At 35.8% G+C, this 17,223-nt stretch overlaps 1 protein-coding gene across 5 annotated transcripts in view; it reads left to right on the forward strand.

Annotated features, from left to right (window-relative positions):
• The window catches only part of LOC139733551 (uncharacterized), a 50,776-nt gene extending 47,942 nt beyond the window's left edge, over positions 1 to 2,834 (forward strand). For all 5 annotated transcript variants that reach the window (XM_071644361.1, XM_071644363.1, XM_071644362.1 and 2 more), the window contains one exon: positions 26 to 2,834. In XM_071644361.1, the coding sequence (XP_071500462.1) occupies positions 26 to 306 (281 nt within the window). In that variant the 3' untranslated portion in view covers positions 307 to 2,834. The remainder of the gene's footprint in view (positions 1 to 25) is intronic.
• The last annotated feature ends 14,389 nt before the right edge of the window (positions 2,835 to 17,223 follow it).

Below are 17,223 nucleotides of genomic sequence, written 5' to 3' on the forward strand. Positions count from 1 at the left end.
GCTCGCTTTCCTCCTGCCTTCCTAGACGTTCTCTGTGAGATGTACTTCAGTGACCTTGCGGAGAAGATTGGCTCTGAGTGGAAGACCCTTGCCTTGAAGTTGGGCCTCAAGAAGGCTGATCTTGACCACATTACCGAGGAGCATCACGTACCCGTCGATCGCATATTCACTGTGCTGCACACCTGGCGCGAGAGGGCGTCGTGTAGTAACAAGAAGGAACGGATCGCTGAGCTATGCAAGGGACTTTGTGATTGTGGGCGAACGGACTTATCGGATCGTGTCAAGGAGGATGCAGGAATCAGCTAACAGCACGGAGAACTCCTCACATGACATTATAGGAAGTGCTGCTTCAGATATACTCCACCACAAGCAGCTCTTAATGGTACGGGAGACTTACCCGCCTGGAATTATCGCGCGTACATATACACATCAGGACCGCGAAGTGGACGTCTTGTCCAGCAGGGGCCCATTGCCCACGTACTAACGGGCTGGAAGAAGTAGGGCTATAAGTCCTGTCTTGTGCTATCTTAGCCTTATTTGTTTATTACATATTATATTTTTAATGTTGTGTAGCAGAGCGCGTTATTTGGCGCAGGAGACACACAACTAGAGCAAGAGAAATTCAAATTCAAGCGGATGAGCGGGAGATTTTGAGCAACTGGTCGCAAATCTCACGCCGATCATCCGCTGGAAACAGGAGAGTTTTAGAAATTCTGCTTCTTTTTGAACCGGCTTTCCCATTATTAGCAAAACTGATACCAACATACCGATGTATCCGTCATGTTTGGCAAGAATTTACATCAACATTTATATTACTGAATATAGAGCCATATTTCACCTATCAGTGATATACAGTACATACATTATGTAGTAATTCACCTTGTGTTCTAATACAAACACTGTGGTTAGTCTTTGATCAATACATTACTCATGATCAGAAATGCATGTAAAGTAACCTTGAAAAAAGCAAAACAAAACAAACACAGACGTCATGTAAAGCATTGATAACAGACTTGTCTCTGTAGAACTACATCTGATGGCCTAGCTGCCGTAATGATTTCAATACACATTTGACGATAAGTGTTTAGGAAGGTGATAGTCTTGGCATAGAAAAGTGTGGAAATTCTACAGTGCACCTTGACTTGGTTGCAAAAAGAGCAATACCCATTCATTGGTCGGTGTGACAGCTTGTCTCACTTGAAGATATAGGTCTTTTCCTGTATTTATATGTTGGAACTTTACAATAATATGATAATACAGTTGGTTAGCTGAATTATAAGAAATGCAACCCATTAAAAAAAATGATGAAGTTGTTAGAGATCAAGACCGTCAGACTCGCGCCACAGTGACAGTCACCCGGCCTTGCATTCCTTGAAGATCGTACGTTTCATTGTGACCATTCAGAGACCATAACTCTGGCGCTTTCGACAGGAGATCTCCCGCCGAAAGGCCATTTTTTTTTTCAAAATCTCCAGTTCTCCGCTTGAGAGATAATTTCTCCCGCCCTGACTCTTTGTCTCCCGCTTGAAATGATTTCTTACTAGTTGCTATCGTTATGTTAAAAAAAAAGATAAGATAACTTCGCGCTTCGGGCACATCAAGTTGGAGTGTCCCGTTTGCTAGGGGTTTCAGGCGGGAGAATCTCTAGATCAGAAGGTACGTGGGGTTAGAGTCTCTGCCATTTTACGAGACCAATTTCCTACTATTTCCTACGTTTAAACACGCCCTAATCAGAGAGGATATCCATAGTATCCTAATGACCTAGATTACCATAATTCAGTCCAATGATAACATAGAAAATCATAAAAAGAAAATGAAATGTTTCAGACCCTAAGGACACATGCTATAAAATATGGGACCATTAATATTTCACACCTTTCTTACAGGCATGAGTTCAAGATTGAAAATAAACAATTTCTATGAAATACACAAAACATTCAAACTCTCTCCAGATCGTTCTGCAAGTAAATATCCTTGTGTCAATTCGGTCATCAGATTTACACAGGGGATTTTTCTACTCAACACTCTGCTAAGAGGACCTTAAAGCTAGACAACGTATACTCAAGTACAGTGTTTCATTCAGATATTACCCATATTTAGTGCTAAAACACAAAAAGCCCCTCTGAATGTTGAGATGAGAACTTCTGACATCCATTTTGGGTGCATTTGAATTTCAAAATTCTACCTCATCAGCCGCAATCATAACGTCTGCCCATAACACCGATAAGCCCGATTATTTGTGAATTACCTTTCTTGTTAACATACTTTAGTTTTCTTGGTACAGATATGAGGTAAAGGTTCCAGGGAAAGTTCACAGGAGTGATTTTTTGAAGGACTTCATTATTTCAATTTTTCTGCTGTTGGAATTTACTTCAGCTGATATTCGTTCCGATTACTATTCTGATCGGTCTCTTGTGTGGCACATCTTAAGCAGATTCTAAGGTTGTCATTGACGTAGAAAAAGCGTGTTTAGTTTCTATGCACAACTACGACAATGCATAAATCTTCATTGATAAAAATGATTCGTATATTATATCAACATACTTCGTACAAAAGTATGCCTTATTGCCATCAGAGAAATTGTATAACTCATGTAAACAGGCTCAAGTATCACAGTCGATTTGGCCTCATATACAGGCTTTAATAGCCAGACCTGCTGGAATCACGGGGTCAAATTGGTAACATCAGTTAGTGCCGAACAGTACCCCGAACACTGCCACAGTTTCACTTACCCACAGCACTCCATCAAATGCCAACATTCCATCGTGTGAATGCATTGTACGCGAGTCTCATATAGCTGTGAGATACACCAGAATGGTGTCAAGGTAATAAAGAAATCTATGAATGTGATTTTGTTATGTTTCGCATTATTTCAGTAATTAGTGTCATGCTTGAAAAGCGTGAGAGTGAAGGTCATGTGTGAGAGAAAGAGAGAGAGACAGAGATAGATGGGGGGGGGGGATGAGAGTGGGAGAGCCAACTAGCTGGAGATAGTGCAGAGTAACAGCTGTGTTTGATGGGAGGAAGCGGTGATAAACTCGTTTGGAACGACCTACATTCACTACTGGCACCGTGATTGAACGTTTCATTGAAGGGAAAATTCAGTCCAAAAGTTAGTCTGATAAAGATAAGAAGTGAAATCTTACGAGTTCAAGGGGAAAATTTTGATTGAAATCACATGAAAAATAAGGAAATTAGGAAATTTTGAAGTTTGTTGATTTCTGTAAAACAATTCTTGCACAGTGGATATAAATATGCAAATGAGTGAGCTGACCATAAATAACCTCACAATTTTCCATGCATCGTTACGTGTACAAAGAAATGACGAAAATTCAATGTTTCTGTCATTGAAGTCTGAAACACGATGTTATTCCTGGACCCCGTTTTATCAAAAGATAAAATCGATTTTAAATGTCCTTACCACACAGGTTGCCATAGACTTAGAGTTGAAATCAACTTTATAATCAATCTTAACTCTTCATAAAACAGGGCCCAGGTTGACTAACTTCAGAAGAGTGATCAATTAGATATATCAGGATTTTGAGCCTCGGGCATAATTGCGTTTGGATTAAAAACTGGAAATTTCACAATTTTATGTACAAACTATGTGGCAAGCTGTGAGGGTTGACATTCTGACTTAGCCATTTGCATATTCATATTGACCGTTCAAGAACTGTTTCCTCAAAAATAATCGAAACTTCAAACTGTCATAATTTCCTTATTTTTTATCCCATTTCGATTAAAAATTTACTGTTGAACTCATTATATTTGACTCTTTCCCATCAGACATACTCATGTTTGGACTGGATTTCTCCTATTTAATGGAGGGCAGGATTTGAACCCGGGGTGGGGAAAGGGTCAATAAAACCCCAATCTCCCCCTCTTTATCCTCCCTCCGTTCCATGAGTTGTGATGAATGTGTGAGTCGTTCCCAATTGTGTCGGTGAACTGTGATTCTAAGCCATATATTGGGAGTATACATGTGTAGATAGTTGAAAAAAAAATATACATATTTATAAATATTCATAAAAATTTAAAAGTTTTGTTGCAGTGGCCATAGTCTGATTTATCAATAATGTACAAAATTCTTACAAATTTTCTTTCAATCTTTCCTCCTTTCTCCCTCTCTCTCTGTTTCATCAATCCTGTATTTTTTTTTTTAAAATGACCCCATATTCTATCCGTGCATTATGTTTCAACACACAATTATTCAGTCACATTTACTTTCTTGTCTAAGCGCACTGGTCATTGTCTGTAAATCCACTGCAAATTGAACTGTTATTTTATTGAATATATATATATATATATATATATATATATATATATATATATTGATATACATACATACACTGCACCTCATACATATACAGTATATATATATATATATATATATATATATATATACACACACATGTATACCTATAGATACATTTTATACATAAACGTTAATAATGTGTGTGTGTGTGTGTTTGTGTATACGCACACTGTGTAAGCTCTGGAAAGCCCTATTTTGTAAGATTCCCTAGTACATAGATATCAGGTAAAACACGGAAACACCTGTACAACAAATAAGATAAACAAATATTTCTGTTGACTAACATCCCGTCTAACTATGCTACTCAACAAACAGCACACGAAACACCACGTGTTAAAAACATGTTCGAATTACTGATAGCCAGCAAAAGAAAAATTCTTGATCATCGCTTTGTGTTCACCAGTTCGTCATTTTATTACCAGAAGGAGAGAACAACACGAATTTGAGTATTATTTAGGAGTGGAGGCATTGCTGGACTGTTGGCTGTTCCAGAAGTAGCATCGGGTAGTAACGCTCTCGATGCTTGAGTACAGAACAGGTGAGCTGGTGGAGACGTGTACTGGAGATTAGACGCGCGGAACATGTTGAGTGTGCAGCTTTAGTCTACCGTGAAGCTACAAGTTTGCCTGTAGCTTCATGATTCAACTACCTTTTCCACAGTTTCCTCCTAATCGAAAAAGAAATGGAAAGAAGAAAATACAGTTAACGAAGTCAGTTGTCATGGCTGCTAAATTTTGACAAGTAGTCATAAAATGTAAACAAAAGAAATCAATTTTACTCATCGTACTCTCTTGTCTATAGTAATCACATAATTCGTGGATATTTCAATGTAATTAAGGTTTGTTTCTATTGTTGAAGAAAATTTCTTACGATAATTTCAACCACCGCCTCTCCAACTGTCTCCACTACGTCGGCTGCGATCTCTAACAGAAACTGTTACAAAAGAGAGAAGATACGTTGTGTTATTAATTATTTTTATTGCATCAATCGTCGAATAAGCCAGTTGGGAGTTAACTCATGGGCACATTGGTCCGAATGACCCTCCTTTTTTTTTTCTCAGTCGGTTAGGGACACTTCACTCCTTTTAGAGTGACGTAATGAGTAAGCTTTACGCAACAATCTATGGTATTCATTGATCCTGTTCAAACAAAGAATGAACATGCGTAGACCAGATGGCCAGAATGATCCGTCAATTAACACTTAGAAAAGCATCCATTTCATTATTTTGCATTGAATGTATTAACAATCTATTTCTATTGATGTTGCGAAATACTACTTTTGCTGTCAAATGAATGGTGGATTTGGTTACAAGCAGCATTTATAAGGATTGCATGAATAATCATTACATCACAGATGCTTAACGCAGTGAACTTAAAAACCAGCATGCCTGTTGGTACAATTGATCTTTCTTCTTCTCATGCGCAAAGTGGAAATGCTACGCATCGTTTTGATTCTCATTCCGTTTTCATGTATGTGTATACAATATAAATAAATAAATAAATAAATGAATAAATATATATATATATATAGGCCTACACTACGATTTATTCATTTATTTCATTTATTGCAAGTCTTTATACAGATTGGCCTGGTAAGCAGAAAATATATAAACCGCATAAAATGGACAAACAAATTTCAAAACGATATAAAGTAGACACATATATCAAGAATTTGAATACAATAACTTCATACAGGCATACAGATGATGTTACATTATGTATATATGCCGGTATTGCTAGAGGTCTTGGGTCACTATAATAAGAGTTGATATTGAGCTGCCGATATATAAAATTTAATGAATTTAGTTGCTCAAAGGGGCCACCTTATAAAGAGGTTAGTGTTGAACCTCAAATATATGCGTATCTGTACAGATATAATGATCATAATATTGGATACTTACCCCAATGATGCCCATCCTTCTTATTATCAGTCTGACTTCAAGACCTGTACAAAATAACGGCGCCTGATTTTTGTAGAGACATTATGCATCATGCATAAGCGCACTAATTGATTTTTTACCTGTGCACTAATGACAACTTTGTACTTCTATATTATTTACAATCTAATTGTCGTAACATGTAAAGATAATAAATACTCTGACATTGAATTATCATTGTAACGAAATTGCGAGAAAAAATGACTTTATAATAGCTCACATGGGCTGTTTAGCGAAAGTAAAACATTTTAGTTTTTAAATCGAATTTCACATCTTTAGACAGTAAAACCAATCAGAAATAATCACAAATAAACAGCAGGAAATAAATGTTAACAAGAAAAGAAAAACTGTGAGAGAAGGTGTCTGAAAAACATAACGAATGAGTAAATTGAAAATGCATTGATTGTTTTGTCCCCATCGGAGGGTGCTGAATTCGAATTTGGCTGATGCAACGCTTTCCTTCATGAGGATTTTGAGAAATTCAACTTTTGGTGGCCATTTTAGCTGCTATTTTGAAGAGTTGCAGGAGTTGTCTCATCCTTATTCGGATTCAGCATCCTCGAAATAGCTTCAAACCATCATATTTTTCTTCAAAATCTATAAGGATTGAAGGATATAATTTATATTCTTGGCAGCTATCTTGAATATCTCAGCGTCCTATAGCAGAAGCCCAAGTTGCATCATCTAGATTAAAATTCAACTACCTCGATACCATAAGCTTAACCATCGAGAACATATCGACGGACAGAGAAAACTGGGTTCAGGCTCTGGCACTGAGATGAGGCATAATTCTTCAGAAGTTAAAGTATCGTTAATAAAAAGAACATGGTATCTATAGTTGCAGGCTACAAATGAAACCAGACAATCTTTAAGTTTAATTGAACCCTCCTCATTTTAACATGATTTTTCAGTCATTACTTTATTATTTTAATTCTATTTTTATTTATTTATTCATTTTTATTTTTTTACTTTTGTAGCAATTTCACCTCTATACGGTATAGTCACACACAATTTCCCACAGGCACTATAAATTAGGGGTACTATGATATAGTAAACACGTTTTAATCGTAAGGAGAAGTACAGAACACATGTATGATAGCTCAAGAGATGATACGCAAAACGGGTCTTGAAGAAAATGTGCTTACTTACTGAAGAGTTCTGTGAAGAGATGACTGACACGGTAGTTTGCAACAATTGCTGAATGAGGGGCAAAAGTCGCGGTTTAAGTAATTTTGACACTCTTTTCCAACTATTGTTTTCATGTCAGCTGGTGATTAAATGTCATGATCAATATCAATGTGATAATATGCCTATAATGCACCTTTTTTTTTTTGGAATTTCACGATTTGGAAATTTTTATTTATCATGAACCTCATTCTATGAGTCCACAATGTTCCCGATGACGTCAAGAAAAAGTAAGAAGACTAAAAAAGGAGTGACATTTAAACAAAAACAGGAAACAACAGATTAGACATGACCATGTCTGATGATGCAGACCAAAAAGAGCGAAGACGATTGCAAAACGTTTTTAGATGTTAAAACAGTCTGCAAAGGATATGGACTTGATTATATTTTTTTTCTCTTTTTCTCTTTTTTGTTACCAGAAAGAAACGTAGATAAGTTCCTTACGATAAGATGGAGAGGTTTCTGACAGTTTGATGAATGAAAGACCCGGACTGAGAGAAGATTCATTGACAATTGATTAATTGACAATTAAAGTGACAATTAAAAGTGAGTCCATTTTTTGGTAATGTGCATACCACTTTTAATAGCGTACGATTTAGTATTAGATACACAAAATATATTTTAAAGTATTGTGCCAGGTTTGTGTCTGAAAACTTTGTCTCTAGTTTTAGTTTTTAGTAAGAAAGTTCTATGATATCTTACCTTTTTTCCCCTAAGCGGTGAGCGGTCTCAGGCATGTGTCTTCGGACTTCAGAAGCCTATATGGCGGAGTAAAGTAGAGAAGTTTTTGTCAACTGGAGGTGGGCAGAGAATCTGTGGTACGTGTAGAAAAATGAGTTATCATACCATATAAACAGAGGTCTGCCCGCTGATCTCAAAATTTAGAATCGGTCTTGGCTAAAATTAAGTCCGTCCGCAATTGGGCTACAACTGTATTACGTCAGCATGAACGCTGACGACTCCTATTCCTTTTAAATAGATAAGCCCCGCCCCTTTGTACTTTCCAAAGCGTGGTCCCCATTTAACTAAATATGATGTAGGGTGGAATCTTGCCCTGCTGCCTCGAACTAACACGGTTTGCGATTAAGTTCTTGAAATAATGATTAGGAACGATATGATTAGTTTGCACATTACGTTTCAAACTGCTCGTGACGGAATGAAGAGTTTGGACTTTTGTTGTTTGCATTATTGGCGAAACCATATCTAACAAAAACAATTTTCGTATAGCCACACTTGTTGACCTTGGCCTTGATGCATCTTTGGAAGACTTAAAATCATGTCAATCTTCCAAGAAATTTTATCAAATTAGGATCATAAAAGATATCACTGTCACGCAACGCTAAAGACTATTTTTAGTGATAAAGAATAACTTTTAGTCGGTAAACATATTGACTGAGTTGACAGAAACATGGCATGAGCACGATCTGTAGAACTTTGATCGCAAATAGTATTTAATCTGTAAGTTCACTACAGAGGTATTGAAAACAATTAAGGAGAATGTGTGTAAATATGGGATAATGGCATGATAAGTCTGATAAAAGAATTCCAGAAATAGGTGAAGGGTTGATATTAGAAAATGGGTTATCACTAAGAGATGCTGCATTAAATAATAATAACTGTAGCTGATTTTAAGAAAACTGTAGACGTCATGAATATCAAGAAAATACTGCGCTGAAACTTAAATAAGTCAGATTTTAAATTTGCTATGCTATTAAAGGTTTTTATTGTTAAAATGTTGATTGTTGAAGTATAGTAAGTATTGTGACTAAAGAAAGTACCACTAAACAAACATAAATTTTAATTTCTGAATAAAGAATCTTTGAGGAAATCTGAATGCAGGGATACGTATGTGTATTTCCCATCTACGTTTCATGTGGAATTCAGTGGATAGGATCATTTTTCAGTGAGCATATACCAAAAAGGCAAAATGACAAGCACTTTTTGAAGTTCAGAGCCAAATCACATAACCTTGATTGGATTATTTCAAATTTCTAGCATAAGAAAACCTGCAAATTACAATATAATAACATGTACTTCTTTAACATTGTACTATTGACATGTGCGCAAAATTTCACGGTTGAGTAATCATGGGGTGAAAATTGCCCCTCCACACACACACACAAACACACACACACACAGACAAAAATGGCATGTTTTCCGTGGTTCATTTTATCTTTACAGATTGAATTCATGTTTGTGTAAACTAGTTTCGGCTTTTGCACGCAATGCGTTAATTCATGGCTTAAGGAACAAATTATACAATCATAAAAATCGTACTGAATTTAAGCAGCAAGTATATTCACTCTCTGCACTAAAAAGCGAGAGAGTAATACGTTCATCTTTGTTTTATGGCGGATGTAGATGTATCAGTGACGGCGTTTCATTAACTTTGGGGTTACTTTAAAAGTGTTTCTGGGATAATGGTATGATTTCATTTTGATAAAAATCCCACTGTGTTACACTTCAGTGAACACAGATATGAGCAATTATGCAAATAAGATTTTTGGGACTTTAACGTTTCTACTGAATACTGATTTGGCGTTAAGTTCGTAATTCTCGGTAACCTTCTGAAGTCATGCATTAATCCATGCTAAAATAAAAAACAAGAACAATTGAACGATGAAATGGTGTCAAATTTCACTTCTGTTAAGTGTTTTGATTGTTTAATGAAAAAGGGGATGTTATATAATACATATAAAAAAATGCACTGATCAAGGAAAATGATAACAAATGTGAAAAAAAAAATTATGTGCAGGCACCGCAAAAAAATTTCTTCAAAATTGAAATGTAAAGTTAGTTAAATGAAACTTTTAGTTTGATTCATTTTCTGACGTCATTCAGTTGAAAGGGCCGATGTTACATAAAACATCTGCTTCTTCACTGTAAGAACATGTTCTTAACCGATAGAGGAAATCGATGTTGAAATTTAGCACCTATTGCACTGATGACTTGTGTTAATTCTACAGTGAATACTGATTGGATGCATGAATTCAGATCATGAAGAGGTAGCAATTTAACGCCAAAATTTAATGTAATGGCCATTTCAAATCCCCCCCCCCCAAATAACATGCACGTCTTTTGTACTCACTAAAGCGTAACACAATGATATTTTTATCAAATCGAACTCAGACTATAATTCCGCAAGAATGATTTTGAAATGTAGCAACAAAGCAACTTAATTTAGTCTATTAGGATAAGAAGAGTTTTCCAGACCCACGTGCTCATGGAAGAATGACACCATGAATGAAGAGAGGATCACTGTACATGCGCATCAGTCTTAAACACAATGAAAAAATATCATTCATTTGTTTTTCGTGAACAAAAATCAAAGCAATACTTGCTGCATAATTCAGTGTGAAAATTATTTTTTGTTTGTTTTACAACGTGCTCATTTAAGCGTAAATTAACCCACGTTGTGTGTAAAAGTCGTTGTTAGCTTTCGAAAACATGAATTGCATCTCTTCAGATAAACTTATTCACGGGAAACATATCAAATTGTAATTTTGGTAATTGTAAAAATGAGTGATTCTGGGCCACCAACTTACTTCAAGGAATATCCAGTTTATTTACAGGAATGTATTTCTATTCTGTTTCTGTATTTAAATTCATATTATCTGATATTCGTTCCAATCACTATTCTGGTCAATGTCTTATGCGGCAAGCCTCAGGCAAACTCTAAAGGTTGTCATTGACGAATAGAGGAGAGAGAGAAATATATAAGTAAACGTAAAACACGAGTACCACTACGCATAAATCTCACATGTTTTCATATGTCAAAGCATTTTGTATGTCATTAAAAAACTCATATAAAAAATTGCATTATCGTTAGAGAAATTGTATGATGTATATGAATAAGCTGAAGTATACAAGTTGATCTGGCATCTGGTTTATATGCATATAACGTCACAATAGAGGAATGCATTAAATGCCGATTGCCTTGATTTTAATACAAAATCCGAATTTTCGAATTTGGTAATTCATTATTCATTATAATGATTTTTCATTATTATTGCTATTTCTAGTACTGCCAATGCGCGGAGCAACTACAATGTTTATATATGTTATACATATATATATATATATATATATATATATATATATATATATATATAAACCGGGCCAGCTGGAATAACGGCTGATAACATCAGTTAGGACCGGATGTGATCACGAAAACTGCTCAACAGTTTCACTTACACACAGCATTCCATCATATTTTAATATCAATGCCAACATTCCATCACTTTTTTTATACATGTCTCATTAGCTCAGAATGCTGACGCTGTCAAGCTTTGTCAAACTTTGGATCCAACTGTGGGTAGAGTGTTACTATACAATACTATACTATCACACAGTTACTATATTAAGGAGACACTAGACCCTAAAGAGACATGTTGTGTCCCCTTGACGTTTTCAAAAGTAGTTTATCCCATTTAATCCGTGCTCCATGCTTTGTACACATTTTCCATACAATGTATCCCTATTGAGAGCTGGATCCAGAGTTAGATAGAGCTCGATATATCAGATATATAGATAAATTGAGTGTTGTGTGTGCTTGTGTGGTTTACACACGCGTTTGTTGTATATAGTTGACACTATCAGGTATTCCGGTGTAGCAGTTAAACGGTAGGCCCTTTTATATTTGATGAATAATTTGCAGGATTTTGTATATTGTGTTAAAAAGATATCACTCATATAAGTTTTTGTTGTATTTACAGTTATAGATAAAGATATGTTAATAGGTTGAATGTTTGAAAATTGGTGTTGATATATGATGTCCTGTTTTATAATGTTGGCAAAAAGGCGCCTCTCTAATATTTGATATGTTTTTTTGAATACTGTTCATGTAACTGTGTATTGTATATTTCTCTGTTTTGTAAAAAGCATGTGAACAAAACAAATAGCCATGATATGGACAATAAAGACTGAAATGAAATGAAATGAAATATGCATTATCAAAGTGCGAGTCATTCCATATGACGACAGTGCACTATAAAGTGTAAAGCCACATATTTATTGTGGTTACGGTAACGGACAGGAATGCAATGCTATAAAAAATATCGCAAATAGAACAAAACACACACACACAAACGCTCAAACACACACACACACACACTTACACACACACACACACACACACACATATATATATATATATATATATATACATTTATGTCAAGTTAGTGTGTGTGCGCGCACATTGTGTATGCTGTGGAAGCCACATTATGTACGATATCTCCGTACCAGGTATAACACTCAAACACCTGTACACTGCAACTCAAAAATACAATTTCTGTTAACCAAATAGCACACGAAACGTCACGTATGATATCAACACATTTGAATAACTGTCGGTCAAATAAAATCCAAAGTCATCACTTTGTGTTCACCAAGACGTACGTGTATTTTATTAAAGAAGGACAGAACAAAACATATTCGTTTTAGCCAGGAAAAAGAATGCAATTGAGACCTAATCAATATTGATACTGTAAATTGTCAGTGAAGCTGTCAGTCTGACAATAAAAATAACACTCTAAGAGTTCATAAAATTATACAATAGTATAACACCGACCTTATCATTTATGAAAGTTAAAAGCTTCGCCGGTCGACACCTAAATAATTTGGCTACCTCTCTTCGACAGGTAAAATGGGTCAGCGTGACAGAGTTTGCTTACTAAACCAATTGACCAGTAACTATTTTCGGAAATTCTGCCAAATGAGCATCGCACAAATCACAGAAGAGAGGTTTACTCATTGCGATCTAGGTGATAGGATACCAAGTAGACCAAACTTTAGACTTGGACTTGCTGCTTCTTAAGTATCATCAACTCAGTTGACGATATCATGGTATAGACTTTTCCAAGAAATCTTATCAAACTATCTTGGAGATGGGTTCTCTCGGTCGAGCACGGCTTTTGACTTCTGTGACACTTTTTCTTTGGGATTCTTCAGAAAGCGATGGAAAAAGTTCCAAAATTAGATAATATCTTATTCACAATTGAAAACTATGGAGTTCTTTAATGAAATGTTTAATCATAATAAACTATATCATAATCTGTGTTTATCTTCTACAAAATAGTAGAATGAGCAGAATGAGTAGTTTTTGTGTTTTATAAATCTCTCCCCCCCAAAAAAAAAAACAAAAACAAGACAGCATTAAGTCATGGTTTGTAAATAGGGCATTTCACTTCGTTAAACAAAATATATTTTGTGTAGTTACTTGCTTTCACTGAAACATTAATTGCATTTTCATATGATATTTGACAATTTTCAACAAACAAATTGCTGGAGAAGAAAAATCTGCTCCTCGAAATAACCATAATGTGACGTAAAGTGACATGAAGTGAAATAAGTGTTAAACCGTTGGAAAGCCATACACAATACACATTTAACATATTCATACACAATTATTCATACACATTATTCAAACAGAATAATGCAATGTCTTGTTACAAACATGTAAAATTGTGATCGTAAAAGGAGGGAAAAGAAAAAAAAGCCGCTTTTTAAAATTTGATTCACATTAAATGGTCATTTTTAATTGTACAGAACTTGAACGATTGTTTACAAAGTCATGGAAAAGCAACAGACACACACCGCGCGACTGTTTTGGAGACAGTGTTGGGCTATTGGGTGTATCAGAAGCGGCCGAGTCGATGCGGGTGCACGTCACAAGTTCGACAGGGTCATACAGTCTTCGAGTCATACAGCCCATGAGATCGATACTATCCCCCCCCCCCCAAAAAAAAAAAAACCAAACAAACAAACAATGAATCTGACACTAAAGGTATAAGGTATAGAAGGCCTACGATCCAGTCCGACACTAAGTAGGGCCTGCATCATGGTGCTTTATCCAGGAAGTGGCGATCCATGTGCCTTTTTTTTTTTTTTTTTTTTTTTTTGCCTAAAGTCGAATTCATTGGCCTTATTTGCCTGGCGTCGGACTCATGGGCCTTGTTTGCCGAGTGTCGGACTAATGGGCCTTAAATGTCTGGTGTCATGGGCTGTATAACTCGTGGGTGTCGGCCTCGTGGGATGACCCAACTGGATGCTGTATAGAGAGCAGATGAGCTGGTATGAAACAGGTGTACTTGAGACCAGGCAGGTGTGCGATCATGTTGGGAAATATCGAGATGCAGCTTACATTAATCACTTGTTGACTGTAGATTCAACGGCCCTCCTCCTGATCGAAAAATAAGATTAGTGGAAAAAACCTGCATTATGTAATCAATTATCATGGTTGTAGACTGTTGACATGTAGTCATACAATTTAAACCAATTACTTCAATTTCATTCATAAGTTTATCGTTTGAAGCCATCACATAGTTTTGTTGATATTATTCTGTCATCTGTAATCCCTATCCCCTCTGCCCCTCCCTTTTTATAGCACAGACCATTTGACTCTCATAGCCTTTGAAATAATTTAGTTTGATCTACTGACAAAAAAATAAAGTCAGAAACAAGGTCAGAAACATTCCTAAAATCGTTGTAATAACCATCGACCTCTTCTGTTCCACTTTGCTGTACAAATATGTAAATGAATTTGAAATAAATCACACCTCTCGCAATTCCAGATTCCAGATTCCAATCTTAATGCCCCCAAGCACCTTTGTGGGTGGTATTAATAATCATTATTTCATACCCCTACTACATACCATATCACCTATTGTGTTTGGAAGGAATAATTTTCTTTGTTTTCGTGTCTAATTCTTTTTGTCAAAGTTTGTTCACGTTGTACCTCTAGAGCTCTATGACCAATCTTTTGAAATCTCCATGCCCATAAGTATATTGCCATGACAATACCTAACTGCGGGAAGATCTTTAAAGCGATCACCGTACACATTTTATGACATCATCGTATGGCGACATTGTGTGACTATGAGCCAACATCAAATGACGCACCACAAATCCGTATAAAAGCCATTTCTGTATCATTTGCGGCAGGCATAAACTTAAGTCATGTGTGTGTTCTGATTTCATGCTATTATCAGTTTAACAAAATTGTTTTTGCACACCTTTAAGGATATGATTGAGCATAAAAAATATCAAAATGTTATCGTATTGTTATTGTTATACTAATTTACGTACATGTATTTACTACTTTTATCTCCCGACTCTATCTTTTCTCCCATTAATTCCTTGTTTTTTTTTCTCTTGCTGCCTCCGTTCTTCTTTGTATCTATTATCTATCCCTTTCTTTCACTATCTTAGTCTCATGGTAGCATTTGCATGTGTTAGAAATATCTAGATATTATTCTTAGTATGTTCTTATAAATAATATGCCTGTGAACGATAGTACTTTAACAGTCTCTTATGGATTATGTCTGAATTAAGTAGATTTACAATTAATTGTATTTTTTTTCTATGTATCCTGAAATGCAATAAGGATAGTGAGGATTATATCTGTACCTTTATATGTTTCTTCCTTCAGTCTGAAAAAATCGCACTCAGCGCCTCAATTACTACTTTTACTGCTACCTCCAGGATGTTGTCCTGTTAAAAAAAGGAGTGTTGTCACAGTATCATGATAGATAAACTATAGATAATTAGTTAATAAATCGTCAAATCCATGCGACCTTTCATCTCTGTGACCGAAAATGAATATTCATGAGAGTGCACGTCATATCATGTTAGACGTATAGGCCTATAGCTATATATCCATACCCTCTAATGATAAGGCTGACTTATTTTGCAGAGTCCCACAGCAATGTAATACAATCTCTACACGCAATGTAAAGGGTATGCAAACATGTCTGTGGGTCGTGGGTTCGATCGATAAAGATGATTAACGCTTCCTGGAAGTTAAATTTGGAACAACGGGCATTCATCAATTTTGTAACATAGTGTGAAGCGAGGGGTTTTATTCTAATTCAAAGCCCGCTCTACCCTATTTTCACTGTTAACCCCTCTTTTGCTCTTCTAGCATGTTTACCAAGATTCCAACATAATCTCACATCTAATTTAATCAGGGGTTTTTTTCACTCTCACTTTTAACACGTATGGTAAACCTTACAAGTTACTACACGAACATAAAAGATAATCATTATCTATGTAATTATACATAGTTATATATATATAATATATATATATATATATATATATATATATATATAATTATATATATATATATTATATATATATATATATACTGTATACATCAATTATATTCATACTTTAACTTACATATTACTTCGGTACTTACGTCTTTGTCCATTTTTCTTGTTATATATCGTTCGGACGTCAAGCCCTGTATAAATGATGGTGCAAGATTTGTACAGTCCATTGTAATCACACTATGCATTATGCAATTGTCTTCCCCGTACATTTATTACAAATTTATATTTCGGTTTATGATTTTATGTGCCACCCTCACTTTTGTAACATATCATACAGATAAGAGTGCAGAATAAATATTGTAACAGACTTGTATATTCATTTCCATCTGAGAAGATGGCTGGATAGCCCATATTCAGCTACGTTAAGCTGGTCTTCAGTTGAATCCATTTGGATGTGAGGTGGGACCACTTCACCGGGTTAAACACCCTGCTCTTTGCGATGAATGAATGAAGCGGGATCTTTTACGTGCATGAGTTGTTACTCTCACATACACTGGACCTCCATTTTATGTCCTATCCGATGGACAGAGTGTTTTGCCTCTTGCTAGAGGGGGCGGTATGCTTACACACAACATAGGTCAGTCCAGACTCGGGTTCGAACCCGGGCCGTGTGAGCCAACTCATAGCCCACTAGCGATAAATGCTCTCCGGCATTGTACAAATGAAACATTGAT

Source organism: Diadema antillarum, unplaced genomic scaffold (assembly GCF_040938485.1).
Source record: "Diadema antillarum isolate AM-2024a unplaced genomic scaffold, OU_Dant_1.0 seq00000481_RagTag, whole genome shotgun sequence".
Classification (NCBI taxonomy): Eukaryota; Metazoa; Echinodermata; class Echinoidea; order Diadematoida; family Diadematidae; genus Diadema; species Diadema antillarum.